The 20,357-nt window shown below is 39.2% G+C and overlaps 1 protein-coding gene across 9 annotated transcripts in view; it reads left to right on the forward strand.

The window, feature by feature from the left end:
- Nucleotides 1–20,357, forward strand: part of qkia (QKI, KH domain containing, RNA binding a) — a 105,109-nt gene that overhangs the window by 6,485 nt on the left and 78,267 nt on the right. For all 9 annotated transcript variants that reach the window (XM_072548131.1, XM_072548128.1, XM_072548134.1 and 6 more), the window contains exon 2: nucleotides 14,564–14,706. In XM_072548131.1, coding sequence (XP_072404232.1) covers nucleotides 14,564–14,706 — 143 coding nt within the window. The remainder of the gene's footprint in view (nucleotides 1–14,563; nucleotides 14,707–20,357) is intronic.

The following is a 20,357-nucleotide window of genomic DNA, read 5'->3' on the forward strand; positions in this document are numbered from 1 at the left end:
TTTTGCCTATTTATCCTATCCATGCCTCTCATAATTTTGTAAACCTCTAAGGTCACCCTCAGCCTCTGATGCTCTTGAGAAAAAACAGCCTCAGCCTGTTCAGCCTCTGGCTACAGCTCAAATCCTCCAATCCTGGCAACGTCTTTGTAAATCTTTTCTGAACCCTTTCAAGTTTTACAGCATCTTTCCGATAGGAAGGAGCCAGAATTGCACGCAATAATCCAACAATGGCCTAACCAATGTCCTATACAGCCGCAACATGACCTCCCAACTCCTGCACTCTGTACTCTGACCAATAAAGGAAAGCATACCAAATGCCGCCCTCACTATCCTATCCATCTGCGACTCCACTTTCAAGAAGCTATGGGCCTGCGCTCCAAGGTCTCTTTGTTCAGCAACACACTCAGGACCTTAACCATTAGTGCATAAGTCTTGCTAAGGTTTGCTTTCCCAAAATGCAGCACCTTGTATTTATCTGAACTAAACTCCATCTGCCACTTCTCAGCCCATTTGCCCATCTGATCAGGATCCTGTTGTACTCTCAGGTAACACATTCGCTGTCCACTACTCATCCAAAATGCCCACTTTCTAACAAATGAACAAACCAACAATGGACAATGGATCATCCTGAATTTTGGATCAGAATTCAGCAATGTTGTGCATTTACTTATTGAACTTTTGGCCTTTCTTTGTTACTGTAGGAGATTGTGATACAGACTTTGATCAATATTGAGAGCAATATTGCTACTAGTGGCTTCAATGTAGTTGCTAATTATAGTACTATCACTGTTTTCGAGCTAGCTATCTTTCCAGAAATGACATACAAAGCTAGCACGTTAATAGTTTTGTGAAGTAAGCAATAAATATAGTAAAGCTTAAGCATCTCAGGATATACTTTGTAATAAACGTTTCCCTGTGCACTAACTGCTTCAGTATTTGTGCAGTTCAGAGGAGCTGGTTCGTGCTTTCTGAATAATTCCTCATTGTATTGCTTAAACAAACTGTGAAATTAAACCTGCATATGCAATCTTTTTGACCCACCAAACAGGAGGGCAACTGAGAAAGTGATTGGGTCTACAGTATAAATCAATCATCACAAAATAAGTAATGTTTGGAGTGACTTGGGAGCAAAATGAGGTGTGCCACAAATAGATTTAGTGCAAAGTCATTTTTTAAGTTTGTTTTTCAGAATCAGAAAAACAACTGAAATTTTATCTACACTCCAATAAGTGTTTATGATCCAACCCAAGACTATTTGGCTTCCCTGCACTTCTACCTAGATCCTTGGTCATTCTGCCACTTGGATGCATTGGTCTTTCTATTTGTTATATCTGTCTAAAATGTTGGCATTTAGGAATTACTGCTGTTGCATTTTTATTTTCCCAACCCCCCTCAACAGGTCTATGGTCTAGACAGTATTGCCATGCCTCAGAAATTTGAAGTGCCTAGCCCTAACTGCCCATGCCCTGATTGAAAGGAGCTTATTGCATAAGAGAATCAGAATTCTGGTGTTTCATAATTTCATTGTGCAGGATGTTGAATTATTCCTGAAAGCTGCCAGTTGTAATTATGAGCCCCATTGATCTTTTAGATTGGGATAATAGCCTTATCTGAGCAAATTTCTCTACTTGATGTTGACTCCAGAATTAAATAAATATCAATTGACTGGTTTACCATCTTGTAAAGCTTTATAGTTTGGAGAAATAGTCCCCTGTCTCTGCCTCATAAATTGTAAATTGCTTAGATCTAGATATTAATGGTACAGACCCATTGTACTTTTTATGCCAATAAATCACATTTTGGAACAAATTATGTTGGTAGAAGAAATTCTGACTTGTATTTGGTGTCGTAGGTTCATTATACCACTGGTAATTAGATTTTAAGTCACATTTTTAATTTCCATATGAAGGCTTAACTTTGACTAGCAAAATCACTAAATTTTTAGTGTGGCCATCCTTGGTAGAAAAGTTGCAAACTTGGAAAGTCTCTGGCTTCAGCATTGTTTGATCCGTCATCGTCTGTTGGAGGTGATAATACAATTCAATTCCATAAATCCTCTTTTATAATCATTCTTGGTTGAAATAGCTCCTGTAAATGAATCTCTTTTTTCAGTGAGTAATGTAATTATGTAAGCCCAGTTTGTATGTGGAAAAAGAAATGGAGTCTAGTGAATGCAGAGAAGTAAGTAAACTTTGTTTTTAAAACAGTTCACATTACAGAAGAGGAAGTTTGAGAGGCCTTAGAATATAAAGGTGAATAAATCTCTGGGACCTGATTTGCCATGATGTTGCTAGGGAGAGGCTGAGTAGGCTGGGGCTGTTTTCCTTGAAGCGGTGGAGACTGAGGGCTGACTTTTACACAAGTTTATTAAATCATGAGGGGCATGGATAGGGTTATTAAGGTATTTTCCCTGGGGTGGGGAGCCCAGAATTAAAAGGCATAGATTTAAAGTAGGGACAAAGGTTCCTTTTAAATCTAAGGGGCAACTTTTTTACAGTGTGCATGTGTGGAACGAGCTGTCAGAAGACGTGGTGGAGGCTGGTACAATTACAAGGCATATGAATAGGAATGTTTAGTGATATAGGCCAAGTGATGGCAAATGGGACTAGATTCTGGTTGGACTTATGGGTGTGTTTCTGTGCTGTACATCTGTGACTAGATACAATATCCCAGAACATTGTGGGAAGTGAGGGAAGAAATTGAGACCCCTTGCAGAAATATTTGCATCAGCTAGAACTACAGGTGAGGTCCTACTCACTGGAAGAGGGCTAATCTTGTAATGTTTAAGAAGAGAGAGAGCAGGGATCTGTAGATCTGAGAGTCTCACTTCAGTTGGTAAATTGTTGGTGATTATAAGAGGATTTATGGACATTTTAGAGAGGCAAAAATTGATTCTGGGTAGTCAGCATGGTTTTGTACGAGGAAACCTGATTGAGAAAGTTACCAAAAAGGTTACTGATGGCAGGGCAGTAGATGTTTATTTGGATTTTAGTAAAACCTTTGACAAGGTTCTGTATGGTACACTAATTAGTAAAATTAAGTCACATGGGGTTGAGTGAGCTTGCCAATTGGATACATAATTGGCTTAATGGTAGGAGACAGTAGTGGTGGAGAATTGCTTTTTGGACAGTGACCGGTGGTATTCTACAGGGTTTGGTTATGGGTCCTTTATTTTTGTCATTTATGCAGTGATTTGAATGAGAATATAGAATGCATGGTTAATAAGTTTTCACACTAAAATTGGCATGGGAGGTTTTCTAAGATTACAAAAGTATTTGGATCAAATAGTTCAATAGGCTGAAAAATGGCCGATGCAGTTCAGTCTGGATAAATGCATGGTAGTGTGTTTTTGTGCAAGGAGGGTTGGGTGTATACAGTTAATGGTAGGGCCTTCAGTTCTAGAACTGAGATCTAGGGGTGCAGATACATATTTTAAAAATTGTCACACATGGGCAGGATGGTTAAAAAGGCGTTTGACATGTTTGCCTTCATTGCTCATCCTTTTTGAGTATAGGAGTTGGATGTTATGTAGAGGTTGTACATGATATTGATGAGATCTCTTGTGGGATACGATGTCCAGTTCTGGTCACCCAATTATGGGAAGGATATTACTAAGCTGAGGAGGGTTGAGAAGAGATTTGAGGATATTGCTGGGTGTGGAAAGTTTGATCCATAAAGGCTGGATATGCTGGGACTTTGTTCACTAGAATGTAAGAGATTGAGGCGACCTGATACAGTTCATAAAATAATGAGGTATAGACAGTTGATGGTAGTGGTCTTTTCCCTAGGATGGGGGCATTTCAAGACTGGGGGCTGTATTTTTAAGGTGAGAGGAAAGAGATTTTAAGACAGAACCACCCTCTTTAAAAAATGTGCCTTGTGTATGGAATGAACCTCCTGAGGCATTGGTGGATGTGGGTACAATTACAATCCTAAAGTAACTTGATAGATGAGCAGGAGAGGTTTGGAGGGATATTGGCCAAGAGCAGGCAGGTGGCACTAGTTTAGTTTGGGATTATGTTCAACTTGAACTAAATGACCTGTTTCATGCTGTGTGACTCTGACTATATATAACTTGTCTAATGGAAAGAAATAGTTAATAGATTATTAACAGCCTGGCAGCTTTTTCTTCTTTGCAGTGGCATTGTTACTATTCTAATTGAGGGTTATCAGTTCAAAATCTGCTAACATCACAATTTTGAAGTTGGTAAATGCTGGAAATACTCTGCAGGTCAGGCAGTGACTAACTGGAGAGAAACTATTAACATGTTGAGTTGATAACTTTTTAATGAGAAGTGCTTCTTGCTCCATTGTCTCTCCTGAATTTGTCATTTTGTTTATTTCAGATTTCCAGCATCTGCTAACATGACTGTCAAACAAAATTTATTATCTTGTTTTGACTGAGTGCACTCATCTTAAAAGTTCAATGTTTGAAACTAGTTCTTTTAGCCAAAGTATTGTGGGTTCAGTGTTACATGGTATTTTTTTTGAAAGGTTGCCTACCTGATGTGAGCCCAGGTGAAATCAATTAATCAGTTCAGTGACATTGATACTGATTATGAATGTTATGCTTTTAATTGTACTACTTTTGGATAATTGTAATGGAACTAAATGATTAACATGAAGTCTGAAACTTTGGGCTTTGGTCCCTGAAAGGGTATTTGAAAAGTTACAGGGGCTTACGCTCAAAACCATGATGTCTACTTTTACATGAGTATGTTGGTTTATGCTGGGCCAGCATTCATTACCTGTCTCTGGTTGCCCTTAAGGTGATGGTGAGCCGTCTTTGAACAACTCTAGTCCATGTGCTCAAGGTAGAACCAGAATGCCATTGGGATGTGTGGACGCTGAGTTTCTCAAGAACTTTCCAATTGGTATTTATTGATTGTTGGTATTGATCTTCGCATTGTGCATACAAGAAATTAGGACTGTTCTTATTGCAACTAAAGTCTTTGTTTAAATAACTGTACAATAGTGCTTCAGGGGGCTTCGTAATAGGTTATAGTGAAAGTATTGTCTGCTGTGTTCAAAATTTGTTACGCAGGTGCAGACAAATGTTGCACAGATGTGCACATTTCACTTTTAGTAAGAAAGTAAGCCATTTTTTCATAAGTGCATGCATCACTTTTTTTTATTGAAGTCTACTTATCTGAAAGGTTGTCTTGCAGCATCTGGTGTGGAGTACTGACTCTAAATGCCATTTAGAAATATAAAGGGAAATTATTTTCACCTAACGGATTTTAGAATCTGTTATGTCGATTGGTACAATGGTTTTTATGCATATACTGTAAAGTGTTTTTTCTTCAATTGCTTCCTGGGGAAATGTAGCCTGTGGAAGTAACGAACTGTTTTCTTGCTGCATTTTTTTTTGCAGTTTTTAGAACACCAAATATGACTACCCAATTTTACATTGAACTGTTTTATATAATCCTGTTGCTGGATCGTGGTGTCTGTAACATGGGAGTGAACCATCAAATCTTGGCTGTTATTTTTCGTAAGGTTTTGCTTCATGGAGCCTAACTAGTTTACTCATGAAAATGTCCAAACTCTCCTCATTAGCTACCTAACAAGTTCCTATGGGAGCCCTCTTTGTTCATTGCTAAACTGATTTTTTTCTCCAACTTGCCATTACTGGGAGAACTTGCCAGTGCTGGGATTCCTGATGCCAGTTCCATCTTTGATCCCCTGCCATACTGTTTGTCAAGCATTGGTAGCCTGTATTTGCCCTTCACTGTGACCATAATTGTACAGCAGCCACATTCTAACAACACTCTTGGCACAAACATGGCTGATACAACACCCAATCAGTTTGAGCACCAGGTCACATGTCTGACTTGTACTTGGCTACATCACCTCTTAGACCCTCTAATTTCCTGCAACTATTTATCTAATGGCCACTGTAGCGCTCAGCACTTATTATTAAATGTGGGACTATAACGTACTGGGAGGATTTATGAAATAGTTGAAAGCATTTACTTTAAAACATCGAAAATGAAAATTGTTCACAGAAGCTGTATTTGCCCCTTAGAACATAGTCATGCAGCACAGAAATGAGATCCTTTGGTCCAACTAGTCAAGCTAAACGTAATCCCAAATTATACTAGCCCCACCTGCTTGCTCCTGGCCCATATCCCTCCAGACCTTTCCTAATTCATGTATTCCTCCAAACGTCTCTGAAGCATTGTATTTGTACCCACAACCTCCACTTTTTCAGGATGCTCATGCCACACACTAACCAGCCTCTGCAATACAAAAAATGATCTCATCTTTAAAGCTCTCTCCTCTCACCTTGAGTGCCCCTGGTCTTGAAATCCACCATCTTGGGGAAAAGTGTGTTAATGGTAGCTGTCTATACCTCCATAATTTTAAGAATTTCTGTCAGATTGCCTTTCGATCTCCTATGCTCCAGTGACACGCAAGTCCTAGCCTGTCCAGCCTCTCCTTATAACTCAAACCTTGCGTAATTGGAAACATCCTGGTAAATTTCTTCTGAACCCTCTTCAGCTTGGTGATATCCTCCCTATAACTGGGTGACCAGACTAGACACAATCCTCCGGATGAGGCCTCACCAATGTCCTGTACAACCTCAGTATGACTTCCCAACTTCTATATTCAAAGGACTGAGCAATGAAGGCAAGCGTGCCAAATGCCTTTTTAACTACCCTGTCTATATGTGATGCAAACCTCAAAGAATTATGTGCCTGCACCCTTGGGTCCCTCTTTTCAACAACATTACCCAAGGTCCCACCCTGTTTGTTGTACTAAAATGCAATGCCTCCCATTTATCCAGATTGAACTCCATCTGCTATTTTCAAGTCTGACCCATTTGATCAAGATCCCTTTGTAATCTTTGAAAACCTTCAATGTCTACAATGCCATCAAATTTGGTGTCATCAGCAAAAGTCCTAACCCTGCCTTCGTGTTCTCATTCAAATTATTTACATGTTGAGTAGGAACAATTTTATGATCAGTGATCACTGCACCAAGGTGTCATCTTCTAGAAACAGATGTAAATTAAGTCCTGTTTATGGTAATATGTAATGAAAGCTAGTTTCAGTTAATATTACGAAGTGATTAAGTACAGTGATTGGTCCAAAGATTTAAATATGGTTTCCAATGCAAAGTCTGGGTGAGTGTGGACTCTGTACAATGTGTAGTGTTCAATGGAATATGAAAGGTTTTTCTTTGGAAAAAGTCATTATCATGGATGTTTTTGTATATTTTCAGAAGACAAAAGTCTTTAAATGAGACAGATTGGATGTCATGAGCTACTGTTTTGTGAATGGACCATATATTTTGCTTTAGATAATCATTGTTTTGAATGTGTTAACTAACTTGGCTGCATGAAACTGCTGTAGGCTGTTTTCTATTCAGGTGCTCTAATTTCAATTCTAACTTTAAAAATATCAAAATGAATGTACTGCCTGGGCTCTTGACATTGTCCACTGAATCTCATTTTAAACATTTTTTTTGTGAAATCTCATTTGGTTACTAAGCCCTCAGATTATTAGGAGCACGTAGTAACATTGAATACAGAGTTAGGGTTAAAAATTTCAATGTAAGAATAGCAAATAGCTGCTAAATTCTGTTTCTGCATCACTGGAAAGTGAGCATTTTAAGAAATGGGGTTGAAAGTGCGGTATCAAAAATGTTAAGGTAATGGAAATATGAAGCTTTTGTAGTAGAGTTAGTGGTTTTTAGTCACTTGTGGGACTTGAGCATTGCTGGCTGGTCAGCATGGATAGCTCATCACCACCACCTTTAGGGCAAATAGGGATGAGCTCCCTTCTTGAATTGCCATAGTCCTCTTGCTGTGGGTTGACCCACAATACCAGCAGGGAGGGAATTCCAGGATTTTTGACTCTATGACAGAAGGAACAGTGGTATATTTCAAAGTTAGGGTGGTGAGTGGCTTGGAGGGGATCTTGGGAACACCACCAGTGCCCTTGTCCTTCTAGGTGGAAGTGGTTGTGGGTTTGGAAGGTGCTGCCTAAGGGTCTTTGAATTTCTGCAGTGCATCTTGTAGATGGTGTACACTGCTACTGTGGCTAGCTGTAATGTTTAAAGTGACAAAATTGAAGTTCTAATTGGTTGTACTGGTCTTAAGTTATAAATATTATTTAATATTTATTACATGCTGTATTGTGTGGCTTGCTGCCCTGAAATATTAGTTGTCATTAGTTTGGACTAATTTGTATAGCCTGTTCATCTACAAGTTTCAGCAAAGCGTACATATTTTTAAAAAAGCAGCGCTTAATAAAATTTTGTAATGGATGCAGCATTATTCATTAACCTCATGAATGCTCAATTTGCACTTTTTTAAAAAAAATTAACTTTAAATGTAGCAATATTTTTCATTAATCAGACCCAGTTTTAGTCATCAGTACTCCATGTTGTAGGCTTGGTCCAGGTTGTGCGTGCTTATCCTCATTCAGATTATAACATGATAGTGGAGGCATTTGGTGGCCATGGTATAAAAATACAGTGTACTATTGTGTTAATACACAAACAGTATCTGAGATAAGAGTTACCATTACTGGAATTAGCAAAAATTAGATGTAATTTGAGCAAGGGGAAGATGTGAGAAATAAAAAAAAGACTGGTAGAGTAGATATTGACAGTCTTGTTCAAGAATGTTGATGGAGCAGGAAAAGAAACCGATGTGGCTAGAGCAGGTGTGCTCTGAAAACAAAAAGTTTAAAACGTGTAAAGAAGGGGAACAATAAAGGGAGGTGGTGTATGCTTTTTATAGTCTGTTGTTGAACAGAGTCTAGAAGGCTATGAAGTGCCACATAAAAAGCTTGACAGTAACTGATCTGTTGAACTTTGACAGGGTGATCAAGGAAATGTGTGGAATTAAAATGGGAGAAATTGAGGACTGGAGATCAGAGTTGAGTGTGTGGAAAAGCACAGCAGGTCAGGCAGCATCCAAGGAGCAGTAGAATTTCGGACATAGGCCCTTCATCAGGAATGTTCCCGATTTAAAGGGCTTATGCCCCAAACGCTGACTCTCCTGCTTCTTGGATGTTGCCTGACCGGCTGTGCTTTTCTAGCATCACACTCTACTGTGGAATTAAAATGACGGTATTTGGGACGATGCTTGCAAGAAGGAAGAAATATTCCTTAAAGCAGTTGTCTAATTTACATTTGGGCTCCCGAGTGCGGAGGATGTCATTCTGAGCCATGGGTGCAGTGTACTCAATTAAAAGAAGTGCACGTGACTAGTTGCTTGTGGAAGAAAATTGAGCCAGAGGTGCTGAGAAGGTAAAAAAGCAGGTTTTCTATTTGCGTAGAAAATTAAGATTTCAGAAGCAAATTTAAAAAGATGATTTGGTGTTTCCTGCAGCAGAACGTAGCACACCAACTTGACATGGCAATGTAGGATAGGCAACCTTTCCTGTGAGACTTCCATCAGATGAATATAAAAATGCAATTCTCGTAAGCAAGCCATTTCTAATCCCCAGTTATACGTACGATTTACCATTTGTAATAACCTTTTTCAAATTTTGAAGGACAGAAAAATCTTCAGTACTTTCACGACAAAGGCTGTCTCCTTTCTCTGTATCCAGCAATTTCTACTCCTTTACAAGAATTGCAATGATTAAGTATCTAATCACTTCTATTGAAGCTGCTTTTACATTGATCTTGATTGGGTACTTGTGTTGGTTCTTGACAATAGCATCCTTAGAGCTGGTATCAGAGTCTGACCAATTTCATGTTAAGATTGTCTCAGTGTGTAATCCAAATGTTGGAAATCTGTGACATAAACACTCCTAGACAAGTGCAAATGTACGTGGCGACTGGAAAATTTGGCAGGCAGATCTTCATTTTTTTTCTCCCTCCTTGTTCACCTGTGTTCTGTGCTGGGATCTAATAATGTATTTGCATTAAAGTTGCTTTCAGAACATCACGTGGTTCCCATTGCATCAAAATTCTCTTTATTCTCCAGGGTAGTTACAGAATAATGTAGCAAAACCTAGTTATGGGGTTTTTGGAACAGTGGATATGTACTTTGCACATGTATATTTGTTTAAGCATTAGTACATCTGGTGTATCCAGTGCTTGCTTTTGCACTTGATTTTTGTTCAGGTATTTCATTTAATTCTGACTAGTGTGACATTTTTTTAATGTATTCTCCCTTGATTGTGGTGGTTTGCTGATTGTACCTCTGGACTCCCAGATTAATTTATTTGGTCAGGTTTAGTTTCTATTCTTTGTTAAATGTCCTAGGGGATGCAATCCTTTGATTAAAATAGCTTTATATTTGTGTTTACTTAATGAGATTCTTGTGGCCATTCACTTTCTCATTAAATTATTGCTTGAAGCAGAGAAACCTGAAAAAGGCTGATGAAGAGAGAATGGTTTTACTTTTGTATTGAAATTGATCAATTTTACCCCTGACCTCCTTTCAGTTACTGGCTTTATGCATGACTTCCATAAGGCTCGCTATATGCATACTTTGGAATGCAATTAATCTAAATGGAAAGGTGGGGAAGATAAATGCAGTCTTGCTCTTTTTCCTGGTCTGAAGAAACAACTGACAGATAAGCTTTATGACCTTTTTGGTCAGTGGTATGCAACGTTTAGTTGTGGAAGTTATCGGTGTACATAAGGTTAAATCTTAATGCCCATATGTAATCCTTGAATTCCAGATCTTATTTAATCTGCATATGTCTTGATTTGCTGATGCCAATAAATCTTGTATTCTGATTTGAGCTTTAGTTACCAGAGACTGAAAGGCCTTTTCTATAACCACCCATAGAAACTCAAAAGGCCAGACAGGAGAGTTAGCATCTTCACAGGACAGTACAAGAGGTTTCTCGTGTCTTTTGGATTCCACCATAATTTTATCTATTTCATGGAAATAACTGTCCTAATGGAAGAGTTAGGTGTGTTTAACCACCAACATTTAGTTGCTAAGTATTTTTGGTAGGTATGGTTGCACAAATGAGCCTATGTAGTGATGCTTTTTAATGGTTATTGCAGTTTTATCTTGGTCCTTTTTTGAGTTCAAATTATGGAAAGGAAAGAAGTTTAGAGCCAGCAGACTACTGTGCTATAGCTAGCATTCTGCTGCCAATTAATTTTAGTGTTCTGATTTCCATCTGAAATGTTTTTCTTTGAAAATGGGGGCAAGAGGCTGAAAGCCCAGAAAGCCCGTAACTTCAATGTTAAGTTGGTTTGATGCTGCTTTATGCAACTAGAAATGGTTTTTGTTTATCTACACTAGGGATCTAGTGTACTACAGCATAACTGAATTTGCTACAATTAAATCCTGCTAGTAGATTACAACTCCTTTTACTCAATCTTTTAATTTTCACTTGGGCATGTATTTGTAGATTTGAAGTCTTGATTTTACAGTTGCTTAGATAAATGCAATCTAGTGCTACTAGCATTGAATTAAACTTCTATCCTATCGCTCACATTCTTTTAGTGCCATTACTAAGATAAGCACATGCATTTTTTTCCCAAAGGGAGATTGGGATGTCATGCAGACTAGGTTTCACATTCTGTAGATTAGTTTTATTTTAAATGAATGTTAACTGTTTTGCCTTTTTTGATAAGGCTTGACATTATCTTTCAATGTTGCATGTGAAGGTTTATTTTGGGAATTATCAAATTGAAGCAGGAGATAATCTTGCTGAAATGGATGTTGGGAGCTGTTAACTTTAATGTTTAAAGTTGTAGTTGTAGACATTTTGATCAATTGTGTTCTTCCACAAACGCTGTAGTTATTTCACCTTAACATAGGTTTTGTTTACCGGGAACTTGAGCACATCTCTAATATTGTGGAATAATTCTTTTGAAGTATCAAATATGAAATGATTTAGATTTGAAATAAATTTTGAAGCCAGGGGTGTGATGGTATAACTGCTGAGCCAAATTTCTTAAAGGCTGCTAGATATGTAAAGCATCCAAAATTCTAGTTCTCGACCAGGTTAGATTGAAATGTAGTATGTTTTAGATTTGGCTCAGTGAAGAATCCAAATTTGCATTTGTCAATCATGACTTGTTATAAGCAATTTTTGGCAAGGGAAAAATCCATATTTCTATTTTTGAATGAAGTTTCCAACGCACCTACCCACCAAGAGTTTGCCTGTATTATTGGAGTTAGCTGGCTTGCGCTCTCAAGCATATTTTTCAAAGAATTATAAATTGTGACAATTCTGATGTACAGTTTTAGTATGTTGGGTGACCACTCCTGTTTTTAATATTGTTTGCTCTTCTTCCAGATCCACTGTTAGTTATGCAGCCTCTTTTCATTTTTATCTGCTTAAGGTAAAATGCGAATTTGCCTGGTTAGGAACTATCCTCCAAATGAACTTTTCACATTTGAGTGGTTCATGTAATGTAGCCAGTTCAAGTTGCCATTTGTGGTCATGGTGCTGGATTAAAGAGCATGGTATTGATGATTCTACTGGTGGTGTTATCATAAGTAGCTTTCATTTGTGTGTAGCCATAACAACATGTACCACAGTTACTGTTTTGTGGGTTTGATCCATTCCAAATATTTTTCATAATTCCATTTTAACATTCTGCATAAAATGCTCCTGAGTTGCATTTCATGCATAGATGTGACTCTGTTAAGGCTTTTGTAAACTCTAAGCTCTTTAATCAAGGATTTATAAATGTGGTGATTGGTCAGGTGAGTACTCCATTCTCTTTGTTCTAAATATGACTGAGTAGACTCTTCAGTTATCAGGCTAACCATCTTGAATAAAGAAAACACTGGACAATCATTTTGAGTATTTAGGCTCTTAAACATTTCTTATCAACGTTTTAAGGCTGATACTAGGTATCTGAGGCAACATCCAGTCTTTACAATTGTTTAGTTACCATATGGAATGTGACATTGGCTCCTTCCTATAAAATGGAAATCTACAAAATGACTGCAATTAATTGACTGGGATGCTTGATTTTTCTAATTGACTACACTTTCTTCAAAAGGTACTGCTTGAAGTCATATCCAGAATGGCCAGAGGTTTTGTTGTAGAATATGTTGCTTGACCAGTTAAAGATCTGAGGGGGAATGGATGTGGGAACTACTTTGAATTCCAGTGACTTAGTTCACAGGGATGAACGTCCATCACAGATTAATCCTGGTTATGAACTGGTTTGTTTTCAGAGTGAACAGAAGCATCTAGGGGTCCAGATAAATAGTTCTTTGAAAGTTGTTGCAGGTAGACAAGGTAATTAAGATGTTTAATACACTTGCTTTGATTATTGAAACAATTAAGTATAGGAGTTGGGAAGTCATGTTAAGGTTGTATAGGGTTGGCACAGTGGATCTTTGGTTAGCACTCCTGTCTTACAGTCCAGGGATCCAGCATCAATTCCAACCTCTGGTGACTGTGGTTATTGCACGTTTTCCCAGAGTCTACGTGGGCTTCCTCCCACAATCTAAAGATGTGCAAGTTAAATGGATTGGCCATGTTAAATTGACAATCATGCCCAGGCATTTGCATGCTAGCTATATTAATCATGGTGAATGTAGGGTTATAGGGATGGGATAGGCCTGAGTGGAATGCTCTTTGGAATATTGATGTGTACTTGATGGGCTGAATGGCCTGCTTCCAAAATGTAGAGGTGGTATGAAATACAGCATGTTGGTGACGCCACTTTTGGAGTACAGTGCAGTTCTGGTCACCCTGATTCGGAAGGATATTATTAAATTAGGGGGTTCAGAAAAGATTATCCCAGATATTACTGGGACTGAAGGCTTAGAGTTAAGAATAGGCTGGGACTTTGTTGATTGGAGAGTAAGTTGAGGGGTTACCTTTTTATGGAGGCTTTAAAGTCATGAGGGACATGGATAAAGTGGGGGGGATTCACAACTAGAGGGCATATATTTAAGGTGAGAGGAGAGATTTAAAGGGACCAGAAGGACAATTTTATTTTCGGAGCGCGGTTCATTCATGGAATGAACTGCCAAAGGAAGTGGTAGATGTAGGTACAGTTGCAGCATTTAAAGATCCTTGGATAAGGAAATGACTAGGAAAGGTTTAGTGATATGGGCCAAATTCTGGCAAGTGGGACTGGTTTAGATTGGGAAACTTGGTTGGCAAGGGCAACCTGGACCAAAGGGGTCTGTTTCTGTGTTGTGACTGACTTTGCTAGTGACAGTTTAGTTTGGTTTTATGTCTGATTTTCATCAACACTGCATTAACTTCCACTGGGTGTTCTAAATTCAACTAAAAATCTCACATTTGATGTGACAGCACAAATTTTTCGAAGAAGTGTTGTCCTCTCACTTTATTCAGTTTAGTGTTATTTAAAGTTTTGTCTCCAGTTATTGAACTGTAAGATTGTGGATGTAGCTGCACTGAATGCAAACCATTCCCATCCTGTCACCTGCCTGGAGATTACTTCTGAGTGTTCATGAAGCTGTTGGGAAGCATCAAATGGGACATGATTTCATCATGCAATATTTTGTGCATAGACACTCTCGCAAGCTAAAATTGGCTTTGTGAAGGCTTGATTTTATTGTCTTTGATACATCAAACTGTTTGTTTTTGAGCTTTCTCTTTTGAGTGGTTTAAAATTTGACTTTTTTCTTTTACAGAAATAAGCAGAGTAAGAAAGGACATGTATACTGACACAATGAATGGCCTTGTGGACAAGCTGCCAATGGACCTACCAGAACCCATAGGACCTATTATGCAGTTACAAGAAAAATTATTTGTGCCTGTGAAAGAGTATCCAGATGTAAGTATTTTCTTTTGGCGTTTGTGTGTCAGACATTGTTTTCGAAGAAACTGTGGAATATTTAACAGGTTTTCAATATACAGAGGAGCATTGGTGGGGGGGTGCTCACGGACAGTGTGCTGCTGCCTAATCTCCTGTATGGGGAGTCGACTTAGCAAGTGCTTGCTGTGTCGATCCCATTGAAATGATGGGTGGGGCTGAGGGGCTTCAGCAATACTGCAGGTCCTTCATACACAAGTGTCTGCTCAGAAAGAAGCCTGAGACAGAGGAAGAAAGGCAGGCAGAGTGAGGAAAAAGGATTGAGCCCTAGGGGAGAGGCATTGAATCATTTTAACAATCGATTATCCGGACTAAATACTGCTTGCCCATCTTGTTCAGATAATCGAGGTTCCTCTGTACTCATCTGCCTTCATAAATAGGGCATACTCTGAAACAAGCGTTTTTTGAAAACTTTGTATACAGTCTTATGGAAACAATTTCAAAATTCATGCTGTAAAAATATTTCCATTGATATTTAGATATTGTGTGCAGCTTTTGACTCAATGCATTGAAATGAAAAGGCAACTGGCACAAGCTTTTAGATATTTGTAATTAACCTGGTCAGATATGTTATGACACCTCTTGAGCAAGTGGGTATTGAACCCAGACCACCTGCCTCCGGTAGGAATACTACTCCACTGCACCATAAGAGCCCTTATTTCTGATCAACTTGTCCAGATGTTTATTACACAATACTGCAGAGGGTGGGACTTGAATCCTGGCTTCCTGTGCTACCACCCCTCTAGGGCCAGCTTTTACTGTACGTTTTTAAAAATTAGATCTATGTATTCCCAATTGCTGTTGGTTTGCCCTTTTCTGGATCATAGGACTAGTAGACTTGTTCTCTGTACCTCTGTTCTGTATATAAGACCATAAGACATAGGAGTGGAAGTAAGGCCATTCGGCCCATCGAGTCCACTCCGCCATTCAATCATGGCTGCTGGGCACTTCAACTCCACTTACCCGCATTCTGCCCGTAGCCCTTAATTCCCCGAGACAACAAGAATCTATCAATCTCTGCCTTGAAGACATTTAGCGTCCTGGCCTCCACTGCACTCTGCGGCAATGAATTCCACAGGCCCACCACCCTCTGGCTGAAGAAATGTCTCCGCATTTCTGTTCTGAATTTACCCCCTCTAATTCTAAGGCTGTGTCCACGGGTCCTAGTCTCCTCACCTAACGGAAACAATTTCCTAGCATCCACCCTTTCCAAGCCATGTATTATCTTGTACGTCTCTATTAAGTCTCCCCTTAATCTTCTAAACTCCAATGAATACAATCCCAAGATCCTCAGCCGTTCCTCATATGTTAGACCTACCATTCCAGGGATTATCCGTGTGAATCTCCGCTGGACACGTTCCAGTGCCAGTACGTCCTTCCTGAGGTGTGGGGACCAAAACTGGACACAGTACTCCAAATGGGGCCTAACCAGAGCTTTATAAAGTCTCAGTAGCACAATGGTGTTTTTATATTCCAACCCTCTTGAGATAAGTAACAACATTGCATTTGCTTTCTTAATCACAGACTCAACCTGCATGTTGACCTTTAGAGAATCCTTGACTAGCACTCCCGGATCCCTTTGTACTTTGGCTTTACGAATTTTCTCACCGTTTAGAAAGTAGTCTGTGCTTTTATTCTTTTTGCCAAAGTGCAAGACCTTGCATTTATTCAAGTTGAATTCCATCAGCCATTTCCTGGACCACTCTCCCAAACTGTCTAGATCCTTCTGCAGCCTCCCCACTTCCTCAGTATTACCTGTCTGTCCACCTATCTTCGTATCATCGGCAAACTTCGCTAGAATGCCCCCAGTCCCTTCATCCAGATCATTAATATATAATGCGAACAGCTGTGGCCCCAACACTGAACCCTGCGGGACACCGCTTGTCACCGGCTGCCATTCTGAAAAAGAACCTTTTTATCCCAACTCTCTGCCTTCTGTCAGACAGCCAATCCTCAATCCATCCCAGTAGCTCACCTCGAACACCATGGGCCCTCACCTTGCTTAGCAGCCTCCCGTGTGGCACCTTTATCAAAGGCCTTTTGGAAGTCTAGATAGACCACATCCACTGGGTTTCCCTGGTCTAACCTGCTTGTCACCTCTTCAAAGAATACCAACAGGTTTGTCAGGCATTACCTCCCCTTCGTAAATCCAAGTTGACTTGTTCTAATCCGACCCTGCTCTTCCAAGAATTTAGAAACCTCATCCTTAATGATGGATTCTAGAATTTTACCAACAACCGAGGTTAGGCTGATTGGCCTATAATTTTCCATCTTTTGTCTTGATCCTTTCTTGAACAATGGGGTTACAACCGCGATCTTCCAATTATCCGGGACTTTCTGTGACTCCTGAAAGATCTCAACCAATGCCTCCGCTATTTCCTCAGCCACCTCTCTCAGAACTCTAGTATGTATCCCATTGGGGCCAGGAGATTTATCAATTTTAAGACTTTTTAGCTTTTCTAGCACTATCTCTTTTGTAATGACAACCATACTCAACTCAGCCTCCTGACTCCCTTTAATTGTTGGGATATTACTCCTGTCTTCCACTGTGAAAACTGACGCAAAGTACTTGTTAAGTTCTCCTGCTATTTCCTGTCAGTATTTTATATCCCATGTAAAATACTGACTCTTGTCTGTCAGTGATTTGGTTGTAAAACTGCAACCATGTTCGAATGCAGTGAATTGTTGTCTCCATGCAGACTGATATCTACAGGGTGAAGGAAAATACCATGAGAATCTGGTGATTAAATAAAGTACAAATGAAAGCAATGAAATGGCTAAATAAATGATCTTGAATTCAGTACAATATCTGCTGAACTTTCAGTGGCAAAGGAGAAAGGGACTTGTGCGATTCACAGATAATTGGGCCCCATAAATCAGACTCCTGCTTTGTTTTTTTTTCTTAATCATGTGAGATGTATGTCTCCTGACTAGGTCAGCGATTGTGAAAAGATGGTGCATTGCTTTGCATCTGAGTGATTTGCAGTATGTTTTCAGGTGGTAGTTAAGGTTAACGCTCATTTTGGTTGCAGTCACGGGTCAGATGAAGTAAATGTAAACAATCATTTTACTGAAGGATAATGGTGAACCTGTTGAGCTTTTACGGCAATCTAATTTTGTATTTCTATTCCTGAATTGTGGTTAATTTGAACGTGTTCCTGGATAATTTGTGCCTCTGCATTGCAGAGAATTTAAATAAACAAAATTTAATTTCACTTCTGAAGGGCATAGTCAATGAAGAGGCCATGATACAGCTAATGATTATACTGAACAGAGTTTGAAATCTGAGTGATGGTATACTGCTTTTGGAGGTTGATTGGAGGACAAACCCCTGGGATATCCTAAAATCTTGCTTTGTCACTTCACTTGTAGTAAAGGTGCACTAATTTTGAAATGAACTTGTAGATCCATACCTCTTTTGAGATGCCATATGATTGCACAACCTGTGGTAATGTAAAGTTTTCTTTAAAATAGAACTAGTGTCAGCATACAGGCAGTTCTTCTGTAGCGCGTGTTTCCTTAATGCAAATTCAATATAACATTAATGAATTGAGGACACTTTCTAAAGCCCAAGCCTTTAAAGCCTTAATTGGTTATAACGCAATTTCCAGCCCCATTAATTCAAATCGTGCTGCTATTACATGATTTTCTTAACATGGGATTGCAGGAGAACAGAATTAGTGTTATAGCAGAGCTGACAGTAGTTGATAACTTCAGTCATTGTTTCTACTTTTGCTTTCTGTCCCCCTCTCTCGCCTTGTCCCTTTTTTTATTCCTTTTTTTCCTCTCTTGATGTCATCGCTGGCTAGCCCAGGATTCATTGCCCATCCCAAATTGCCATAGGATAGTTAAGAGTTAACCACATTGCTTTGGGGTCTGGAGTCACAGGACAGATTGGGTAGGAACAACTAGCTGCTTTCCTTGGGTTTAATGAACCAGATGAATGTTTACAACAATTGAGTGGTTACACGATAACCATTAGGCCAGCTTTTTAAATTCAGATTTTTCATAATTCAAACCTCATCCCCCAAGACTAGATTTGAACCCACATCACCAGATCATTAGTCTGAGCCTTGCGATTACTAGCCCAGTGATAATACTACTAGGTTACTGTCTCATCATGCCTTGTGACAATTTTTTTTAATGGTTCTTAGTTTCTCCATCTTAATTGTCTTCTCTTCATCATGGACATCAATCTTGCTACCTAGTGAGCCTCAAGGTGTCTCCTCTTAAATGGATCAACTGGTTCCTACCAGTTACTGCTTGGCTGACCTTTACATTGAACAACTTGTCCTTTAACACCCCTTCCTCCTAAAAGGTGTTTTGGTAACCTATATGTACTCATGGGGATGAAAATGTGTTGCTGGAAAAGTGCAGCAGGTCAGGTAGCATCCAAGGAGCATGAGAATCGATGTTTTGGGCGTGAGCCCTTCAGGCTGACCTGCACTTTTCCAGCAACACATTTTCAGCTCTGCTCTCCAGCATCTGCAGTCCTCACTTTCTCCTAGTACTCATGGGGATGTCAACCTCTTTGTAAGATATGAAACTAATTTATTTCTTTTGAGTCCCACTTGGATTTTCAGCCATATGCATTCCAATACATTGGCAAACAGCAGTCATGAGAATAAAACCACAACAGATTTTGAAGATCTGAAACAAATAGCTGGTGAAACTTAGGTTTGGCAGTGCCTATGAAGGCAAAGTGGAGTTAATGTAGAATCCGGTGACCCTTTAGCTATTCTATTTGTTATTTTTGTTCCTAATGCAGTCAACTCCTCTCTGCGTTGCAACTTGTCTGAACTAAGCCTAGTTTGTAGAGATCTGTTATCATATCCACTATAAGTTGACCTTACTTTGGCCTTGTCACCTCCCTGTAAGGACACTGTTCCTTTTGAGTTTTCCTGTCCTGCTAATGCCTGTCCTGCTAATGCCACCTCCATGGCAAGTGACTTCTGTTTCAATATAAGTACATCTATCATCCCTTCCTGCTTCCAAATCTGTGATAATGTTAGGTTAGGAAAGGCAGGTTTCCACTTTATCCTTGCCTTGCTCCATCTTCCAAAGCATAATTATCTGCCAGTTGGTATGATACTACAAAATAAGTCTTCCCCAACTCTTTCAGCATTCTTAAGGGATTGTTGTTCAGGGGCACTCTTCCCTTCATCACTGTCATTATTACACATTGAGCCAGGACTGAAAATGTTGTGAATATTTTGGTCATCCAAATGTATGAGTCAGCATTGAAATGTTACTTGGAGTAAAGGATTAACTGACTTCTTTTTCTAAAGCTACTGAACATGTGTGCCAGCAGCTATGTCATAAAATGTAGCCACATGGATCTGAGGCCTATGTCTATGACGTTCCCAAAGAATTTGTTGGCATTCAGTTGTAGACTATTAAATTGCACAGCAAATATTGGACAGATATGGAAATGTTATCTACATACCACAGAAGCTACAATCATGAATTAACATGATGAACCTTTAAAAGTGTGCCATACTTGAGATTTCAGATAGATATATGGTTAGATTTGCAGAATCAATTTAGTTATGGACTGATGTACTGAAATGTGACAATTGTGCGGTGACTGTCAGTTTTTGAAAGGCTTCTGA

Source organism: Chiloscyllium punctatum, chromosome 27 (genome assembly GCF_047496795.1).
Source record: "Chiloscyllium punctatum isolate Juve2018m chromosome 27, sChiPun1.3, whole genome shotgun sequence".
Classification (NCBI taxonomy): Eukaryota; Metazoa; Chordata; class Chondrichthyes; order Orectolobiformes; family Hemiscylliidae; genus Chiloscyllium; species Chiloscyllium punctatum.